Here is a 20,664-nt window from a genome sequence, read left to right on the forward strand (position 1 = left end):
TCAGTAATAAGCTTTAAATATTTTCTGCGTACACTCGAAGGGGTCTGAGAAATGCCTTTAATTTTTGTAAGCAATTTCCCAGCTGGTTCCTTTTGCTATTAGCAACAGTACCCACATTGTACAAATAGACTTTTCTCTCTTCTCTTAACAAATACAAACAAATGACACACATTTTACAATGCTCAATGTAAATGATGGAGTCATTCTGGTGTTGTTGTTCTAGCTTTACAATGACCTCACTGAAAACAGAATTTAGGCCCCTGCGCTTGAATCCCAACAGAACAAAATTAAACCCGGATTTGAATAAACCATCTTAATAAGAAAATGGGATAAAGTTACGTCATTCTCATACCGAAAATTGCTCGGAGCAAGAGGGCAAAGAAAAGCCTTCAGAGGGGACCATCTGTAGCCCCCCCGTGTCGGCGCTGCCCTCAGGGCCAGCCCGGCCCCACCGCAGCGCGGCCGAGGGAGGCCGGCAGGGCACGGAACTGAGCCGCCGTGAGAGGGCTGCCAAGGTCCCGTCCCTCCTGTCCTGCGGTAAAACACCGGAGCGTTGCGCAATATAAAAACATCTAAAATATGCATTGCTCAATTTTATCCTCGCAGATCCATCCTCGGGAGCGGCAACTGAGCCGCTCTCGGAGTAAGTGGGTATTTCCTAAACCGTAAGAAATAAGCGTAAGCCCGGGTCGACCTGCAGCTTCTCCAGAGGCGATCAGGAAAAACGCAGTACTGAGCAATAAGCGCTGACGTCCCAGTTCTCCCGAAGCTCAACCACAGCTCCTCTCCGCCAACTCCGCTAATCCCCGCCTCCAAACCCCCGTTAATTCCCTCCAAAACCTAGCACCCATGACAAACCCGGGCGGCTGCGGGCGCCCTCCCGCACCACTCCTTCCCGGCCGGAGTGTCTCCCCTGCCTTCCCTGGGCTCCCAGCAGGGAGCAGCACCCGCCCGCCCGGCCGAGCCGCGCCGTGCCCCGCCGCACGCACGTACAGGCGCGCACACACCCGCACACACCGCACACCCGCCCCGCACCGGCCCCCGGCACCTCCCCAAGGTCACGGCGCCCACAGCGCCTCGCGCAGCGCCCGCAGGTGCGCGATGCGTGGGAAGGAACGCGGGGATGGAAGGCGAAGGCAGACCCAGACCGCGCCGCCGACTGCCGGAGGCGCTGTTGACCCAACCCGCAGCGGCTCCGCTTCCGATCGCGGATTATAAGGGACCGCTCTCTCCGCCCCCAGCGGAGTCTCCCTCCGCCTCCACCCTCACTCCCCACCCCTCCTCCGGCCGCAGAGAAGGGCATGGAGTTGGCGGGAGCCTATAAAAGCCCCTGAGAGAGCGCTGGGGCCACGGAGCTGCGATAGCCTCCACGGGCAGAGCCGAACACCATGTCCCACCACTGGGGATACGGCAGCCACGACGGTGAGTGCCCGGCGCTGCGGGACACCTGTCACTTGTCAAGGGACACCTGCCGGCAGGTTCCCGGGAGTCGCGCCCGGGACGTGCCCGCTGTCGCCCGGCCGAGCCCTTGCCTGGAGCCCGAATGAGCTCGGTGGCGCGTTTTTCTCGTAACCTTGAAATGCACCTGCGCCCGAGCAGCCCGCCCGGCAGCGCCGTGTGCCGGCGCATCTTCTGCGTTCCCGCTGTCATTCCTTTACTTCGGAAAGGGAAGGGTGGGCGCAGCTCCACAGGACGGGGCGGCCCCCGGGACTTCCCGGTACAACCCCCGTCTCAGCCGCCAAGGCTGAGGGGCTGCCTCGGTCCCGGAGTGGGATATCCCCTCGCCTTTGCTGCCAGCACCACCAAACCTTCATAATTGGTACGCTGTTAGAGACTGATGCTGGTGTTCGAACATCCCGGTTTCTAGAGCGAGTGTTATTGCTTACACCGTCCGAGTTTTATGTCTTTTCCCAATGAGCTGCTTTCCGCTGTCTTGCAGGACCTGCTCACTGGCATGAGCACTTCCCCATCGCCAATGGAGAGCGCCAGTCCCCTATTGACATCAACAGCAAGTCCGCCAAGTACGACTCCTCTCTGAAGCCTCTCAGCTTCAGTTATGATGCCAGCACGGCAAGAAACATCGTCAACAACGGGCACTCCTTCAACGTTGAGTATGATGATTCTTCCGACAAATCAGGTGAGACCTCACCTTCGGGTGCAGGAGGGGACATGGCAGAAATTGCTACCAACGCTCCTACTAAAAGGAGCTCCTACCCTACTGAGGCTATAGGGTTTTTTTAAAGAGAAAAAATACCAAAGTCGGCTTCTGTAAGGTGTGGATTTAGCATCATCTCACACTCCTCTAGGCAAGGAGAAAACTGAGCTCCTGTTAGAAGAAAATTAACCCTATCTGGGCAGATTTGAGCTGCCCTACTCGGGAGAAGCGAATTGCTTTATTTTTTTATAAATCAGGAGGATTTGGATGAGGACTCAGCTGTGGAGAGGAAAAAAATTAAAAAGTATTTGACAAGAGCAATTTTAGGCATAGCTCATTGTAAGCTACTGATCAGATGGTTAACAGAAGAGGCAAAATACATCATAGGAAGAAATTAGCCTTAGAATAGTAAAGGCTTACAGTTAACAATTTGAAGTGGAAATAGCTTAGAAATAGTTCTTCGGTTATCAAAATATTATTTCATATTTCTGAAGCCAGCGTGCTCCCAGGTTAATACAGAAACAGAGGAATGATTAGAAAATACCTCTTTATTCTTTTGCAATTTAAAAAAGACTTACACTGACGTTTCTCGGTGGCTTTCTAGGTAAAGATAATGTATCCGACACATTCTTACAAAGTTTGCTGGCAGGCAGTCGTTTCACAGGGTCTTGCTGTTCATTGTGCTGTATGGTGATATTAAGCACTGAATTCTGCAAACCTTTAGTAATCCTTACTGAAAGGAATGACCTTATTGACGGAAAGGCAGAATCCAAGATGCTGTTGCAACAAAGTTTTTGTAGGTTGTCTTTAATTGTAGTTTTTCATTTGGTTGAATTCGCAGAAATCATCAGTCTCTGCAATAAATGTCCCTTTATTTTCAATTTAGATAAAAAAAACCAATCCCGTTGTAAGTCACTGACTTCTCTAGACACTGTCTGATTTAACTTGCTTGAGCAAGTGTCCTGTTTTTCATAAGTGTTTCGTTGGCAATATCATCTAGGGAATGGTGCTGAAACCAAATGATCCGTGCCTAGTAAAAATATGAAGGTTTTGCAGGTAATGTAATATAACAGTATAACAGACATTCAGCATTGCCCTAAGAGTTTGACTTTGTATTTCAATTACAGCCTTTATGCTTAACAATTATAAGTGGTCAGATATAAGTGTTCACAGTTGTATAAATACACATAGGTCCATGTATAACTTACACAGAGCACCAACATTAATATTTGCATGGTCTAAAAAAGAGAAGAAGGTGGTATTCTGACCTCTTAGTGTGTATTTTTGTGAAGCACTGCGGAGCTAAAGGAACTGAATTCATGTTCATTTTAACAGTATTATAGGAAATAAGGTAAAGGATCTAGAGGACAAAAAAGGGGATTCTGTTTTTACCAGACACATGCAAATTCTGCTCCCACTGCCATCCTGCTCTCACTGAGCCCAAAAGAAACAGGTTCAGGTTTCCACAGTATAAAAACTATTACGTGTTCACTTTACATGTGCCTAAGTTTGAAAAGAACTGTGAAAATTAGGTTGTGAGGAAAAAATGGCAGATACATAAAATGATTTAAAGAAATGTCTGTAGGAAGAATGCTTTTTATGAGAAGTCGGTGCAGAACCAGAACATCTGTGACAGAGATCCTCTGACAGATACTCAGTGACACAGCTTTCAGAGTGGGAGGATAGGAGATGCAAGTAGAAATATTCTCAGTAGCTCTATTAGTGTATCAGAAAATGAGTATTCTTTAGAAACAAAACCCAACTAAACAGATCTCTAAGAAGACAGGTAGAGGTGGATCATTCAGTATCACACTTACTATTGAAAATTACAGTGCATAGAACCTACCTGGCAGCACACTTAATTGGCTTCATTTGTATGCGGTTAACTAGGTAACCTACTTTCCTTACGCAAAATAGAGCTGTCTTTGACTTGTCTCTGCTTGATCTGAATTTGAGACTCTAATGCATGTACCCAGTTCTTGGTTAGACATCACACGACAGTCACAGGGAGAAACTAAGTGAGATTATGTGTGAGTGCTGGTATATTTTACCGAAGACAATGGAATAAAATCCTGTAGATACTTCCCACAGGCTGTATTGCTTGCTTCTATGAGCTGTCCCATATGTGGTAATGAATTAACTGTGGTAGTAGGAGCAAAATGAAGTAATAATTGCTTGTGAATAATGACTAACTGCATGCAAAGTAGATCCATTTCATTAAGAATCTTCAGGCTTATAACCAATGACACTGAAGCAAACTGAACAGCAGTTCTATGTCTTAATGCCTGATCAGTCCTGCTTTTCAGAGTATGCAAAATGAGTTCTTGCAATAAAAAATACAGGTAGTAATAGCATAGTAAAAATAGTTAAGTCCAAATGCATGTTTAGATAAAACTCTGAAAGTAGTTGTTACTTATTTCTGTGATTCAGAAAACATGTAGTGCAAATAATGTTGATCATAAGTAAGAACAAGTAGATATCAGAATTTTGATATTTCCCATTCAGAATGTATGTTTGTTACGTTACACGTGTGCATCAGGAATATGTAATATAAAGCTTCTGCTCATATCTGTGAAAAAGAAAAATCTAAAAGAAAAATTAGGGTTTCTTAAAATATGTCATCTATATTACTTTGAGTAAGAAAGTCGTCAAAGTTTAACTTTTTAAACAAAAATAATCTATGTGCAATTTATGCAATTAATATATCTTAACAGAAGAAAATGTTTTCTTCTCTGTGCTTAGAAGATTTCTATTAGTAGATGGAGATTTATAGACATAACTCTTGATTCAGGTTGTGTTTATGTCTATGGCCTATACAATTTTCCCTTGCAATTGGACTTGTCTGTCTCGTATTGGCCTTCTTAGCCACCAGCGCGCTTGTAACAAATGTGGGTAGAGCCCTTCCAAAATCTTCGTTCGCGAAGCCCAGCCATGATGATGATACAATTTTCTCTTACAATGAAGTTTTAACAGAGAAATTATGTTAATCTTTTGTGATAGTTTTAGAACCTTCGTTTTACTTTCTTGTTATTTTTTTTAGATATGGTTAGACGTTACTAACTATGCTTAGAAAAACCCTCTTCCCAAACAATTACTTCCAAATCTTCAATTTCAGTTCTTGTAGTACAGCCTTTCAGTTTCTTGGGTTGTATGACAGCTGTTACATTCCAGAATATACTTCTAAAGGCTCAGTCAATTCCCAGAGTGAAACACTTTCATATTGCAGAGTTGCTGATAGGTAGAAATTGCTTATGGAAAGGAAATTTCACAAGCCAGCATTGCCATGTTTATGAACATTTTTTTGTTTAAGAAATTCCATTATTTTCTCTTAGATTAAAAGGATATCTTCTGTCTTCTTTCCTGGCAGTCTTTCAGAATGCTTTCTTGGTTTTGTATGCAGAAAGTGAATGGTCAGCTTCCTCTTCTAGTTGTTGCTTAGTCACTCTTCTCCTTCAGTTCTTGCAGTCGCTTTCTTAGATCTCATGTCCACTGTCTTTTAATAGTAGTAAAAGTTCAAATATTAGTAGGCATTCCTCTTTAAAATTTCTTAAACTTTGAAAGCAAAAGTGTATTATGATAAAAGCGTCTCTTTAAATTCAGGTTCATCCACTGTTGTGTCCTGGGACCAGACCTTCCACGTATGAGTGAAGCAAATGGTGCTTATAGCTGTTAAAATAAGGTGCATTATTACAATTTAGGAATGTTATAGCAAAGGAGTGTATCATTAAGGGTACTTCTTTTATCATATTAGACATTTCATATTATAGTCTGCTGTAAGGACTTGTGTGTTGTTTCACTCACTTTAAAAGACAAGTAAACAGCAACTTCTTAGAGCTGTAAAACCACAGGATGTGACTTTGCTCAGAAAAGCCTCAAGAACCTGAAAGATTTTGTAATGTACATAAAATGTATTCTTTGTTTAAGTTTTCACAGGAAACCTTTTGGAACTTATCTAAAAACCTGAAATTCAAATGAAAAAATGTTCACAGCAGTAGACTATGTATTCTGTATTTTCTGATAATCTGTTTGAGTTCACAAAAGGAAGACGTTGATCAGTCCTTAATTTATTCTATATCAAGAATGTTAAAATGTCATATTTTAGCTGTAGAACCTGACAGAAGTGAATTGCAACTGTGTGTTAAGCTTTAGCTAAATGTACTGCTAATTTATGCTTGTGGACAACTCTCTTAATTGTTTCCTTCTCCTTCCTTGCTGCTGAGCTAGAGAGAGTATTGGAATTCAAGCCAGTCCCAAGTAAATCTGAATTTTTTCAAACATAAAATCATAGCAGAACTTAAAAATTATGAGAAGACTTGAGGAAATGGAAAGAGTTTTCACCTTGATATTAGCACCCCTTGGGAGTCTTTCAGTAGTTGTAATCCAATATATTACCTGATTCTTTCTGTAATTGTAAATATTAATGAGTATGCTTCAGCTGTCTTATGACTCACTGTAAACAAACCATTCTATTTTGTTACAATGGTAATTCAAAAACCAGTGCAACCAAACTGCTTGGTTGGTGGTGAGTTTGAAAGTTGTGCCAGTGCTTCTTTTGTATGCTTCCACATCAGCTGGTAAATGGAGGAAGAAACATACGGGTTTGCTGTCTTTAAGGCACCACTCTTCATCCAAGTCACTGCTACTGGTCTATTTTTAGGCTTCCCAGATCCAAAGTTACATTAGCTATGCCAGAATAATATTGCATGTCATCAGTATAGGGTCATGGATTGAAGGTCCACAGTGCAGTATAGCCTAAGCAATGTGTTGATCCCTTGGAATCAGAAATCAGAGAACTGATTGCTTATACCTTTAGGGGACTGTATTCAGCGCACCTGCTTATGTCACAAGTAATGTTGTGCACAGCTGGACTAGAAAGTCAGAGGTCTCAAGGGTGTGAAATCATTAAGTCATTTTTCCTGTGAACTGGGATCAACAGAAGCTGCAATGCCTATGTAAACAAGTGACTTGAATAGCTCTAGTGCTTCCAGGAACTGGAAGGTGAGATGAGAGGGCGTGAGATCAGTCCTGCATGTTTCAGGTCTTTATTTCTTTACAGAGCCCAAAAGTGCCCTTCACTTAGATTGGCTTTTTGTTTCGGTTTGGTTTGGTTTGTTGTTTTGTTGTTGGTTTTTTTTTTTTTTTGTTAACATATGATTTCTGAGCAGAAACTTGACATAGACTGCACATTTAAGAATCGTGGCAACTTCCTTCTGTTTTTCCAAAAGCCTCCTCTAGGGGTGCTTTTAGTGCAAAACCAGGAGAAACTAGTCAGCTGTTATCAGCTAGGGCCATTTGGAAAAACTTATTGAAGCTGTGTGCCAGATGTCATGATTACCACTCTTCCCAACTGATAATTTGTTTATTTACTTATAGGCATGAGGGCTTGCTGCATACTTATAGGCAATGCTCACACCTTAAGTTTGTTTGTCCTTCATTAGATCTCAACATTTTATGGACACTGTGTCCAATACAGAATTTTCAGTACAGTAAGCAGTCACTGAGATTAGTATTTAGCTATTAGAAATTAAACCAACTGACAAGAGAGAATACTTTCAAGAGAATTTCAATACTTCCGACTTGGTTCTTAAAGTTGTTGTCAGGCTGTACGGTGTGAGATGTGAGGGCTCCTCAGAGGCTCAGTACAGTATCATATGATTCTCAGAGAATCTCCACTTAAGAGACTACATGAGAAATAAGCTGCACTGGTCCCAGGGAGCTGAAGGAATGTTAAGAACCTAAATGACTTTGTCTTTAAGCAGGTCAGAGTCTTTCTGGCTGCAGCCCAGTCTGGATGAAATAGTTCAGCTGAGGTGAATTGAAACCACTGACCTGCTGCAGATACACACATATTCAGACCTGCTGCGTTTTGGCAATTGTTTCATTCTGGTCTATCTCTGTGGAACATCCTTGTTGCCTTATCAGGCTAAACTTCTAGCAAGGTCAAAGTAGGGGTTTTTTTTCCTAATGGTGAAACCAATTTTTTTTTCTCATGGCGAAACCCATTAGAGATGTTTTCTGCAAGTATGAACCCTACAGTCAGATGTTTGAATTGCACTTCTTGCTTGTCATGATAGAACATCCTAGGAGGAATGTCTGAAAGAGATAACATACAGAAGGAAACATCTCACAAAGTGTGACTGTGTACTCCACATTTCACAGAAGTGACAGCTCACCCTAACTGAACTCTTCAGTCTGTCAGATGAGGAAGCCCATTCTTGCATAAGAGCACAAGGCTAATCCCTGAGCGTCCTCATAAGAGCCTTTTTTATGTCATTAATAGTGCATGGTGCACAAGTAATGCTTCATCTGCTTTGCCTCTTCAAGTGCTTTTTTCTATTGTACAGATTTCTTTTGTATACACAAAAGCTTACAAAATATTAGCATTAATATATACACTATGCATATGTTTACATACATATATACCTACAGTGTCATATGTACATGCACATCTACTATAGGCTGATACAAATTATTGATTTTCTTTGTGCTAAAGCAATGTATGTAAGAAGGCTGTCCTCAGAGGTAAATGCTTGAAATGTCTTGCTGTGAAGTTTTTGTTTGATGGCATCTCAATTAGAATTAATATCCTAATTTTGGACAACTACTGTACTCTAGTTGGACCCATTATTTCAGCTACTGGAAGGAGCTTTGCTGTTAGTGATTTTTCATTTGAAGAACACTTTCTTATTCAGAGTAATGAACTTCATAGTAGTATCTTTTCTTACCACACTAATTTGTATGGCAGGAAGGAATTCATTCTAGCTCATGAAACAATCTTGTAGTTCAGCCATTTTCATTATTTCATCGGCATATGTATTGCCTTGATGAGATTTATTAGTCTTCTGCACTGTGTAGAGGAAACATCCCATAGGAGTTAACTAAATAAGAGTAATTCCACAGTATTTCTGCAAAAATTCACAGATATGGATGCTAGCATTTTCTGAAAAAAGGTATGAAGTGATCCACAGTATTTTTTTCAAGGCTGTTCTGTTTCACACGGGAAGGGTAGCTGCCCACTGACTGGCCTTAAAGTAGAACAGTGAAGTTTTGTGGCCTCAGTAAACAGCTGTATGAGGTGCACCAAAATGGCCTTTGATTTCTGTGTGTTTTCAGATGTCCCCAGAAAGCATAATGGAGTCAAATCAACTTCACGTTCTGTATCCAAGAAATCCCACAGTCAAAATAAGTCCCATCAATGGAACAGTTCCATCCCAAATTAGTGCTGCTAATACTTACGTATTTAGACCATCTTTTGAGATCATTTAATAACAGTGCAATGTAATTACTAGATGTTACTAGTCTAACTTTTCCAGTAAAGGGTAGAAGGTAGAATGATATCAGAAAAGTTACCATTTCTTAATTTAAGCAAAGTAGTTGCAAATTTGTCCCACTGTGACATTTAAAATAACTGTCAAATAGTAAAAAACCAAAAAGGTGCTCTCAAGGTGTTACCTCTTGGGCTGTGGCACATCATTGGAGAATAGGTTGTGACAAACTGTGTTGAGTAGATTGAATCTATGAGAAAAGAATGTATTTTCAGCTCAGCTTGTGCTGTCTCCAGACGGCATTGCATCTGAAGCTGTGCTATAGAACAAAAAGGAGCACAGCTACACGTGTATTTTCAGAATGGTTTTTGCTAGTATTAATTTCAAAAGGAAGGGAGCTAATGATAAAATGCTCAGATATGGATCAGAACTTCCCCATCCTTTTTAAAAAGAAGATGGAAGGGTTGGACTTATCTTCTCAATGTGGCCTGACTTGATATTCTTGTCACATTGGACAAAGACAGGGAGGCTCCTGATGTGAATGTTGTTCTGATTCTTGATGAACTTTTACTTTGCAAAAGCTGGTGGCATTTATTCATGGTTTAAAAAGCTTGTGCTGGAAGAAAAAAAGCTCTGACATTTCTGCTTTGTCTTTTAAGTTTAGTTTTAAATTCTACTTCTTTGGAAAAGCTGAGAAGTATTAAAAATAAAATAACTGCTTAATGTAGGCTAGAATAAGAAGGGCTGTTCTGTAATTAAGCCTGCTGAATTTGTATTCATTTACACTAATCTAATTATTACTTTCTTTGAATGCTCTGCTGTGAGTCAAAATAAGCTAGAGCTGGATTTGAGAACCACAGAATGAGAAAAGTAAGCAAAAACTACAAAGAGATTTCTTTTCTTTGCATCTTTTGAGTTTTATGAGACTATAGCAAACTTTGTGTAGACAAATTACACTGCAAATGAATTCGAGAATATTGCATGGTTCTGCTTTTCAGCATGCTTTCCATTGATTAATAATGGCAGATTAACCTGTGCTGCGCTAGTGCTTTCTGAGGTTGAGGAGTCGTGGAACCTCGGTCCATTCGTACCTTCAACGAGCAGCAAGACCATGAGCTAAAGAACCTGAAACTGAAACATTGCAACTCCGTGGCATCACTTTTAAATGAAGCAAGATATTGTATGGATTAAATGATTTTGCATCTGTAAAGATATAGCAACCAATTTCTTCATTTCCCAAAGGAACTAATACACATTCACAGTCACTGTTCTGAAAAAAACACTCTGATTTGTGGTCCTGTGCTTAAAACAGTTATGCTTCTTGGCAACTAGCAGATGCAGAAATGTAAAAGTAGAATAAGATATGTTTCTATTTAATTACTTTAACTAACCATTCTTCTTTGGATCACATAGCTTGGCAAGGGGTAGGGCAAGTCCCAGTCTGTTGGCTGTTCAGTGTTGGCTACGGTATTGGAAATTACAAAGGCTGCAGTAGAACATGTATTCACATTTTTCAAATAGAAGTACATGTTAGGAGACTTCTAAATATATTCACCAAAGGAACACCAGGCAATTGCTAAATTTGTCCACTGAACCCAAATTTTGCATGTGTAGGGCACACAGTTGGAAATGATTGTATTTTTTAAAACTTGTATTTCATTTTCATGTATTCTGATTTATTAGTGAAATCCTTCTGACCTCATTGCCATATATCCATGGCTGTTGTTGTCCATGCTTGCCTATAAACAGAATTATTCAAACCTGAACATACAGTGACCTTTTCCTATCAGCATTTGGTGTATGTTTTCACAAATGCACGTATTGTGGTAGTGTCTAGACTAACTGCAGACTGAGAGGAAAAGCATCTTTACTCCACGGAACCATTTTGTGGCACATACACAGAGCACATTTATGTGTAATATCTGATGTCAACACTCTTCTGTCACTTTATTACATATATATTTATGTATTACATATATTTATGTATATAGAGAGATGAATTGGTCTCTTAAAATATCTAACAGCTCAAATTACATTTAAAAATATTTTTTTGTTTTTAAATATTAATTAAATCTTAAAGATTAATTGTGAATTTGAATTTGAGATGTTTAGAAAAAAAGGAGAGAAAACCCCAGCCAAACCACAAACCAGCGTAAAACCTTGCTCTGGTGACTTAGATAAATAGCTCTATTTAATAGAACTATTTGTTATTGTTCTGTGCTTTATGCTGCACTGAAGCAGACATTGTCTGTGCCTTGAGCATTTTACAGTAGTAGGGCTTGATCCTGCATGTCATAATGGTGATTGGTCTCAGTGTAAGTGGAAGGGTAAAACTAACAAGCAGAATAAGGGAGCTCAGGGGACCTCACTCCTGTATAATTGAAAGCATGGCTGGGCACTCCACTTACAGCAGTCCCATAGCATGAGTAATGCCAGATAATGGAGACCATAAATAAACAACTCATAATTTAAAAAATCTTATTGTACTGGCATTGCCGTTTTCACCACAATGGGAGAGACAAGAGATTTGAGTTTACATCTCTGCAATGCCTTGCCCTGTGCCTAGCACTTTATCTTACTGCAGCCCATGGCTAACAGGTGTTTAGGTTTAATTTGGAACCAAAAGCATTTTACCCAATCCCATCTGCCACAGGATTTGCAGGATTAAGGCCTAAATGGATGAAGTGTCTAAAATGAAAGGTCAGAGCACAATAGTATATGAAAGATGATTTGGTCTTCAATTGTACTTCCGTAGAGAATAACTCTGTATGAACCTCTTACAAAGGCCTTTTTTTATCTGCTTGGTGACAGAAAAGTTACATCTTCCCTCATCACTTGTAATATTAGCATGCCTGTTAAATTGCTGATGAGATGCTCACTGTAAAGTCACTTACGTTTTTATGCATTTATTACTGATTTTGGTGTATTGTAGTAATGTACCATTGAAGATGATCTGGAGTAGCATGGCAGCATGCAATGAACTGTAAATCACATGGAAGACTTGAGATGGCTGTTTGAGTTTGAAGTGAGACTCAATAGCAAAGGTTATGAGAGTTGCTAATAGAGGCTCTTTGTTTTGCAGTGCTGCAGGGAGGAGCGCTGGATGGAGTCTACAGGCTGGTACAGTTTCACATTCACTGGGGATCCTGTGAGGGCCAAGGGTCTGAGCACACTGTGGATGGTGTGAAGTATGATGCAGAGGTAGGACATGCTTTACCTTCTTCAGTCATTTGTGTATAATGAGTATTTATGTTTTTTAAGTATTCCACCACAGTAGCAGCTTCTGTACAGATCTTCATAGGAGGAGGTTACCATAGAAGATTTGGTATAATGCCACCTTAGAACCTGCTCCTTGCAAGAGCAGAAATCAGAATTGGAGGACTTGTAATATTTCTTTTCTCAGCTACTTCATGTCAAAGGGAAGCAGAAAAACCTGCATTAATTATCACTGGTTTTTTTCCTGCTTTCTCAGTGTCTCTTGGAAATGATGAAGGAATAGAATTGCAGCACCTCTGTGCACACACATCCCCTTTTCCTGGGTTCAATTTTTAACATCAGAGGCATTTGTATAAGCAACAGAATAATTTTGGGGCAGACAGGGCAGGCAGCAAAGTGAGATCTCGCAGGCACACTAGTACCTCTGAGTCTTCAGATGTTCCTTGGACCACTTAAGACTCTGTATTACAGTCTGGCTACAGAAACTGAGTGACTTTAGCGCCTTGCATCCCACCTTTCCTTGTCCCGTGTTTAGAAATCTACCTCTGGATGCTGCAACAGACTTCTAAAATGTATTCATAAATACACATTTACTGAACATACCTGTGATTTGCATTGACAGATAAAAGAAATGGCCCCACAAATTCATTGGCTCTGCTGCTTTTTCATGAAGTAGAAGTAGCTTTTGTCTTATCTGAGAAACTTACCATTGGCTTATGTCTTCACAGTACCATAATTACTTGCTGAACTTGACTTGCAGATGTGGGGAAACAGCCAGATGAACTTAAATTAGAAATAACTTAGAAATTAAAGAGAAAGCAACATCCTGAATTATGTGACCTGGAGATTCAAAGTCTTTCCAGAAAACGACAGGACTGGTTTTTGGATTGCTTTTTTTTTTTTTTTTTATGTCTTAAATTGCTGGTCAGATCTGTAGTTAATGTGTCTTCTCTGCTTCTTCTGACACTGACAATAATGTATTTCAGTGTTGATAAGAACTCTAGTGTATATATAGCACTAAAATACTGCATCAAAATCTTGCAGGCTGTATGTGGGAAAAACTCATGCTGAAGATAACAGGAGTTTTGCTAGAAAACGGAATGATACAGCCACAGCTTGCATTTAAAACTGTGGGAATAAGAGTGAGAAGCAAAATAAAATGCATTACAGAAATCTCTTTGCATAAATGCAACTTTAAAGTAGATGAATGATTCAACAAATTCTTAACTGTACAAAAGTTTTTAAATTTCAGCAATAAAACTCCCATCTACTCTTAATAAATTACTTTCTGGCATCCTAATTTGTGAAGTATTCTGGATGGAATATCATCTTCAATGCACTTGTTGTTTTCTTGCTCCTAGCTCCATATTGTACACTGGAATGTAAAATATGGTAAATTTGCCGAAGCTGTGAAGCATCCTGATGGTTTGGCTGTGGTGGGAGTCTTTATGAAGGTTAGTTAAACTTCTGTATCATTTGTCCAGCGTGTTCATTGTGTTGCAGAGGGGACCTAAGAGCCTAAAATATAGAATGAGGCAGCATTGTACTATACTGCTGTAGTATAGTAGTACTCCAAATTCTCATCTTCCTTTACCTATAACAATTGTACACTAGTTATGGAGTATGACTGCCGTCCCTCACTGTGGCAGCCCTGTAGCAGCATAATTGGCTTTAACAGGACAGTCACACTGCCATAACTCTTACCAGTGAAAGGTGATGTGCATAACTGACAAAGCTGTGTGTATGAATCTGCAGTAGGACAGCCTAAATAACATCTGTTTTCCTTTTCTTGTTATTGTTAAATGTCCAGAGTGTTTTGTTTCAGTTGAATTGTCTTCACAGCTAGTTGGAGAAGGTGTCTGTGCCCCAGGGATATGTAGTACTCAGTCCTGGCCTAACTGAGGGTGACTGTTTTATTAGGAGGGTGATTTATTTGAAAAAAGAACAGTCTGAATCTAAAAATAAATCCTCATACTGTAAACGAAAATAGCTTTATTCTGTCCAGTGTCCTTGGCTGACTCATCTGTGCTGACTGTCAACTGGCATGATTTTACAGAGACAGTCCCAGTCACTTATGCTGTAATACTCCTGTTCTGTAATGAAACGGTGCTGGGAAAATGTTTTCTTGTAACAAAAAGCTAAAGGTTTCATGAGAGTGTATGGCGATTTTTCTTTTCATATGGTTTGTGTTACAGGTGGGAAATGCCAAGCCTGAAATACAGAAAGTTGTGGATGCTCTGAACTCCATTCAAACCAAGGTAATATCTGCTGTCTCTGACTAACACCAATCACAACTGTGCTGTATTTTCTTCTTCAGAAAGCAGATTTTTTTACTTCTCCCAAACTGCTGCATATGCTAAAGTAAAACAAACCTTCCGACCATCGGCACTGGTGCTGCCGTAATCCTAAATGCAAAACAGATTTGAATGAAATTGTGGTAGAGAGCAGGGAGTACTAGAAACAGTGATCATTTCCTATCTCTGTGACTACATTTCTCTGTCTTTTAACTGCATCTAAACCTATAGTGTAGGATTTATCTCCCTGATCTAATCTGATCTTCTAGGTGCACTTTCTAGTCAGTGGTGACAGATGGAAAAGGTACTTCCCCTCATCTCTGCATCTGTGGGATAAATTTCCGTCTTCCAAGAGGGCATGCTTCTTATGGCTATTTCTAGAGAGTCCAGATAAACAGTTATTTCAGGATATATAACTGTTAGGAAAAAAAAACCTTCCTGTATTTAAATATCATATGCAGTGTGTGTGTGTGATACCTTAATGAAGTGAGTAATGAGAAACTTTTAAGTACTTGCTGAGTAACTAGATACCTTCATAATGGGTAAAGGCCTGTGCCAATGAGAAATGTGGACAGAAAGGTAAAAAATGAGACTACACTGTCATCTTTGTCGTCAGGCGCACTTTGAGGTAATTGGATGTTGCTATTTATCACAATAGACTTTCCAACAGGTCTCCCAGCTTCTATATTTCCAGCGCAGTCAGTATAAATGGCGTCTAAAATCTCACTGTTCTTCAAGCTAGGCCAAATGTTATCTCTAGGAGCAAGGAATGTAATGCAACATTTGAAATAAGAAACAATCTCTTGAAAACATAAAAAAATATATTGCTGAGACTATTTAGTCACAAATGTACTGTATTTGGTACTCAGTGCTTCATGCCAAACTACATTTCTGTCTTTTACCAAACATGGAGCTTCCAGAGGAGACTTCACTACTGCAAGCTCAGTGTGTGTATGTGGTCTCTCCCCTGAAATCAGCCCGTCTGCTTACTTTATTGTAGGGAAAGCAAGCTTCCTTCACAAATTTTGACCCCACTGGACTCCTTCCTGCGTGCAGAGACTACTGGACATACCCTGGCTCACTGACCACTCCACCTCTGCTTGAATGTGTGATCTGGCATGTGCTGAAGGAGCCCATCACTGTCAGCCCTGAGCAGGTAGGTGTCCAGTGGGTGGTGCCAGTATATGTGTTCTGGAATTACACTGATTGCATCAGCTCAGCCCACCAGGTGGTCAGTGTTACTGCGGAGCTATGCAGAGTATTAGCCAGCATCCCATGTCAAAAATACTTGTCTGAAGTGGTTATCCTCTTCTGACAGGACTCTGCTTCTGTGTGTGGAACTTGAGTTTGCTGTAAAATGTAAGGCTGTCCTCTATTTGGACACAGTCCAGAGAAAACAAGAGGTGTTTTAAAAATTTCATCAGGCTTTCCAACTATATGGTTAGAGCTGTCATGTGGTAAAAATCTGGAAAATTGAGGCATGCATGAAAGGACCATTTGCACATGCAGAGTTAGTCTAGCATGTATTGCGATCATCAACTCACTGTACATGCACACACCACCTATCTGGGTATACCTGTGCTGAAAATAGCAGATTTGCACCTGGAGAGCATGTATCCTCCCTCCAAAGTCTCACATTATAAATCTGTAGTTGGTCTGCTGATTTTCCAGCATTTTCAGGACACAGAGCTCTTTTTACAAGTTCTGTTTGGCACGGAACAGACCATGAAATCCTACGCAGAATTGTGACAATCCTAACAAAACTCAGTTGTTTGGAAGAGGCAGAACTTGCAGATTCCAGAAGTCTGCTGCCTAAGAAAATACTCTGGTGACCAGCTTGAGAAGGGTAGTCTTCCTAGCAGGAAGAAGCTTGTGTGGATTAAATCACTCTTGTCCCTAGCTTTCTGCACCATCCGTTAATGAAGCTACGTATAGCCAAGATTCCATTCTTGGGTTCAGATCTGTGTGCTTGGGAGATATAAATAGAATCTAGAGCCTATAAATATAAACTAACCCTGAAGGGCTTTAGTTCAACCTTCAAACTCTTAAATCTCTCTCATCAATGGCAGACATGCTAACAATCTACACATAATTCTAGGGGATTTGTTTAACTGATGTGGAAAAAAAAGTGTAACCAAGCTGTTGTGAGACTCAGCGTAATAAAAGATAGAATACACATCGAGGAAGAACTATTGGAAGTAATAGCAATAATTGCCATTAATAATCTGCAAGGGAGCATTAAATTTTACACTGTTTTTTCTAAACTACTGCTATTGATAATCCAAGGTTTGCAAATACAGTTTTATTATAGGGCAGAAGCACATTCACTAAAATAGAGTTGTTTTTCCTATTACACCTACTTTAACCACCTACAAGTGGTAAAAGACACCACTTGTTTCTCCCACACACTCCCCTTCCTATTACTATCAACATTTCAGTGATGGGTTTGAGATCAAAACACTATGTGTGTGGTAGCTTGCCTTTTCATTCCAAAACTGATCAAACCAGAAGCCGTATATCAGAGTATTGAGACAGGGTTTAAGCTGAGTAGGTTTTACAAAGATAGATAAAAGCTAGGTGTAACAGCAGGGTGTAGCAAGCCTGTTATAACCTGTTGTAGTGACGCGGCAATTCCTGGCAGAGGTTGAACTCTGAACTCTGTTAACGGTAAAGTCCAGGGGAGGCTGGTCACTGCTGAGGGCCTTACTCCTTGAGTGAGGGAAAGCCTGGTCTGCAGCCTGACTTGTAGGAAATCCTGCCACCTACATTTTTTTTGTCAGTAGTTCCACCTGTCTGTGTGAGATCACATTTGGGGTGGGTTATTATTTTGGCACAACGTTTTAAAAGTTTTGGGGATGCTCATTTAGACACAAAGGCGTTTTTATTACATCAGACTGTGGAAACACCAATTGTACTTTAGGAACATGCACTATAAATTTACAGTATGCTCCTATTGATGTGGAATGGTCTTCCCTCTCACAGTATTTGAAAATCAGGATAACTTCAATAAATTCAGTAGCTTTATTTTGACTCAATGGTAAACTATCTTTTAATTATTATTATTTCAACTGGATTTAAAAAAAAATGCAGAAAGATACAAAACTGTACAACTTGCAGATGATTCTGAAAGGATTCAATGTAGTTCTGGTCAAGGACAAACAACATTTTGTTCATGGAGTTCAGAAAATGTGTGCCTATGTTCTTGTTTCCTGTGCTTTCAGTTGTTCTTGCTTTGATATTTTGTGGACAGGAGAGCCTGTGTCAGGAACAAGAAATGGTGTAGATCAATGCAGACACATAGGTGCTGACACCATCTCTAGACTATTAGTGCTGGCAAAACCAAGATGGAGCTCTAGTTCAGGCCCAAGGTGTATAATTTCAAATAGTCCTGCTGAAGTGAAGGATACATTTAGGATATTTGTGCATTTTTCCACAGATGTGCAAACTCCGTGGCCTTTGCTTCAATGCTGAGAATGAGCCCGTGTGCCATATGGTGGACAACTGGCGCCCATGTCAGCCTTTGAAGAGCAGAGAAGTCAGAGCTTCCTTCCAGTAACCTCAGTGCTGAGAGCGTTAAAAGTTGCTGTGTTTGTGAGGGTGCCCTTTTGCTAAGCCCAAATCAGACCTTTGCCATGTGTGCCCTGGCAACATCTTGTCTCCGAGATCCATTTTTTCTTTTGCTCTGCGTCTGAAATGCCAGCTAATGAAATGTGAAAGGCTCTTGGCCAAATGGGAGAGGGTTCTTAAGGTGTGGGGTTGGGGGAGGCAGGGGGTGGGTGCTGTGTGCATTTTGATGACTATTACTGTGACTGACACTTTGGTATAACAGTATGTTGGCTGCTTGGGAGAGGATATGATAGCAAAATAAGCCATTTTAAGAAACCTCATCCACTGGTGTGATAGTACACGTAACTAACAATAACTTGAAGCTTTGTGAGAAGCACAGGAATACAGAATCTATCTATGACTTAGGAAAAAAAAGTATTTTGAGAAAGTAAAACAAAATGAATATTTAGGATTAGACTTCTTAGATTTTAAGAAACTGACATGTAAATATTTTTGAGACTGTTTTGCATTTTTACCCATGTTATCGACAACCTTGGTTATATCTTAATAGTAGTGTTGGATTTTTTTAATTAAAAATGTTCTAAATTAAGTATTATCTTTAAACGTTGTTATTACCATAGAAATAATACAAAATATCTTTTCATTGAAATAATATATGTTCTAATTTAAAAAGGAAAATAATGTTGTATTTTAGATAACTTCTCTAATAAATCTATACTTCTATTTTTGCTTCCATGCTGTTATTTTAATACCGGAAAGGAGTCACTAATCTGTTAACATTGTTGCATATTAAACATAATTACTAAACATACAGTATGTTGGGAATTGGTTTCAGTGACACCAAAGGTGAATGCAAAACTATCTGGATATAGTAGGAAATTTCCTCTAAGTAGTAGATATCTTATCTATGATAGCAGAAGGAAGTGTTAATTTTGAGCAATCACTACAAATTATCATCAAAGTTGACCATAGAATGAAAGATCCTCTCACAAGACTTTTGAACAAAATTATGCTGAAGAACAATCTCATTAGATTCTGGTCCTAGTTTTTAAAGCAATTTATGATGAGTTTTCTGCCCCATCAGGAATCACTTTGTAATTTATAAGATATCAGTTGGACAGGCTAGGTTCTGAAGCACTTGGATCTTGAAATATGTGAGATGGGAATGAAGCCTTCTCAGAATGCATATAAGTATCTTTAGAAAACTGTCAAACCTCACTCTTTGAAAAGCTTTCACATTTAAAATGTCCACCATGTGATTTGTTCTAAGTTCAATTTTTTTTTTTATTGGAGCTACAAAGGTCTCTCGCTCCAACAACTCTGCTGACTAATTGAAGTTCTTCATGTTGCGTGGTTTGAATACTTTCTGACTCTAAGCATCACCTGCAGGCCTAAGTGCTATGTATTCTCCCTAAATAATTACACCTCTAAAATGGAAATTATAGATCCAATACATTGTGGCTTAAAGCTGCTGAAGCAAGCTAAGAGGAAATAAATACCTTACAAAATCACAGGATGGCTGAGGTTGAATGGGGTCTCTGGGCATCATGCTTCTGCTCAAGCAGGGCCAGCTAGAGCATGTTGCCCAGGACCATGCCCAGATGGCATTTGAACATCTCCAAGGATGATTAAAAAATTACTCTTAAAATTAATAAAATATCAGAGAACCAGATACTAAAAGCCATAACTTGACTATGATATTCTGACTACTAGATAATAAGACTTTCTGAGAAATAGTAATCTCATTGTTTCCTCATTGTACAGCGTAAATAGTATCAAGGCTGGTAGGTGACAGAGAATGTAAACTAATGCCTAGGGTAAAAACCTGGAAATGCCTCTGAAATTCTAGCTACTGCTGCAATAAAGAAACTTCATATCTTGTGCTCCAGCCCACCTCAAGGTTGCTCCATAAATAGTAGTTAACAGCAAAGGCAACCACCATCAGCCATATATTTATCATCTTTTTTCCATGAGGCTGTTTACCTGGAATGTTGCCAGTGCCATATGTTTGCCTTTACTGAGTATGAAGTACTTCTGTATTCAGCCAAACAATGCAAACTCTCTTTCCTAAGTCACATACATGGTGTACAGGAAGAGCCTGTGGTATGTCTTACCTGTGTGTTCTACCAGGGAGCACTGTTCTTCATTCTTCTCTTTTTTTTTTTTT

General features: G+C 39.9%; 1 protein-coding gene across 2 annotated transcripts; it reads left to right on the forward strand.

The window, feature by feature from the left end:
• The first annotated feature begins 1,188 nt into the window (after nt 1-1,188).
• CA2 (carbonic anhydrase 2) lies at nt 1,189-19,220 on the forward strand. Of its 2 annotated transcripts, XM_051771706.1 has the most exons (7): nt 1,189-1,422; nt 1,940-2,137; nt 12,503-12,621; nt 13,998-14,090; nt 14,832-14,894; nt 15,931-16,086; nt 18,367-19,220. In XM_051771706.1, the coding sequence occupies exons 1-7, from the start codon at nt 1,389-1,391 to the stop codon at nt 18,484-18,486; spliced, it is 783 nt and encodes a 260-aa protein (XP_051627666.1). In that variant the 5' UTR covers nt 1,189-1,388; the 3' UTR covers nt 18,487-19,220. The 2 variants fall into 2 exon arrangements, with proteins under 2 accessions (XP_051627666.1, XP_051627675.1); XM_051771715.1 differs by lacking the exons at nt 1,189-1,422; nt 1,940-2,137 and adding an exon at nt 10,186-10,290.
• The last annotated feature ends 1,444 nt before the right edge of the window (nt 19,221-20,664 follow it).

Source organism: Manacus candei, unplaced genomic scaffold (genome assembly GCF_025592945.1).
Source record: "Manacus candei isolate 608988 ecotype Guabito, Panama unplaced genomic scaffold, ASM2559294v1 h1tg000008l, whole genome shotgun sequence".
Lineage (NCBI taxonomy): Eukaryota > Metazoa > Chordata > Aves > Passeriformes > Pipridae > Manacus > Manacus candei.

Coding starts and splice junctions, on each gene's coding strand:
- CA2 (XM_051771706.1), top strand. CDS start 1,389: ATGTCCCACCACTGGGGATACGGCAGCCACGACG. Junction 2,138..12,502: donor TGATTCTTCCGACAAATCAG/GTGAGACCTCAC, acceptor TTTGTTTTGCAG/TGCTGCAGGGAGGAGCGCTG. Junction 16,087..18,366: donor TCACTGTCAGCCCTGAGCAG/GTAGGTGTCCAG, acceptor ATTTTTCCACAG/ATGTGCAAACTCCGTGGCCT.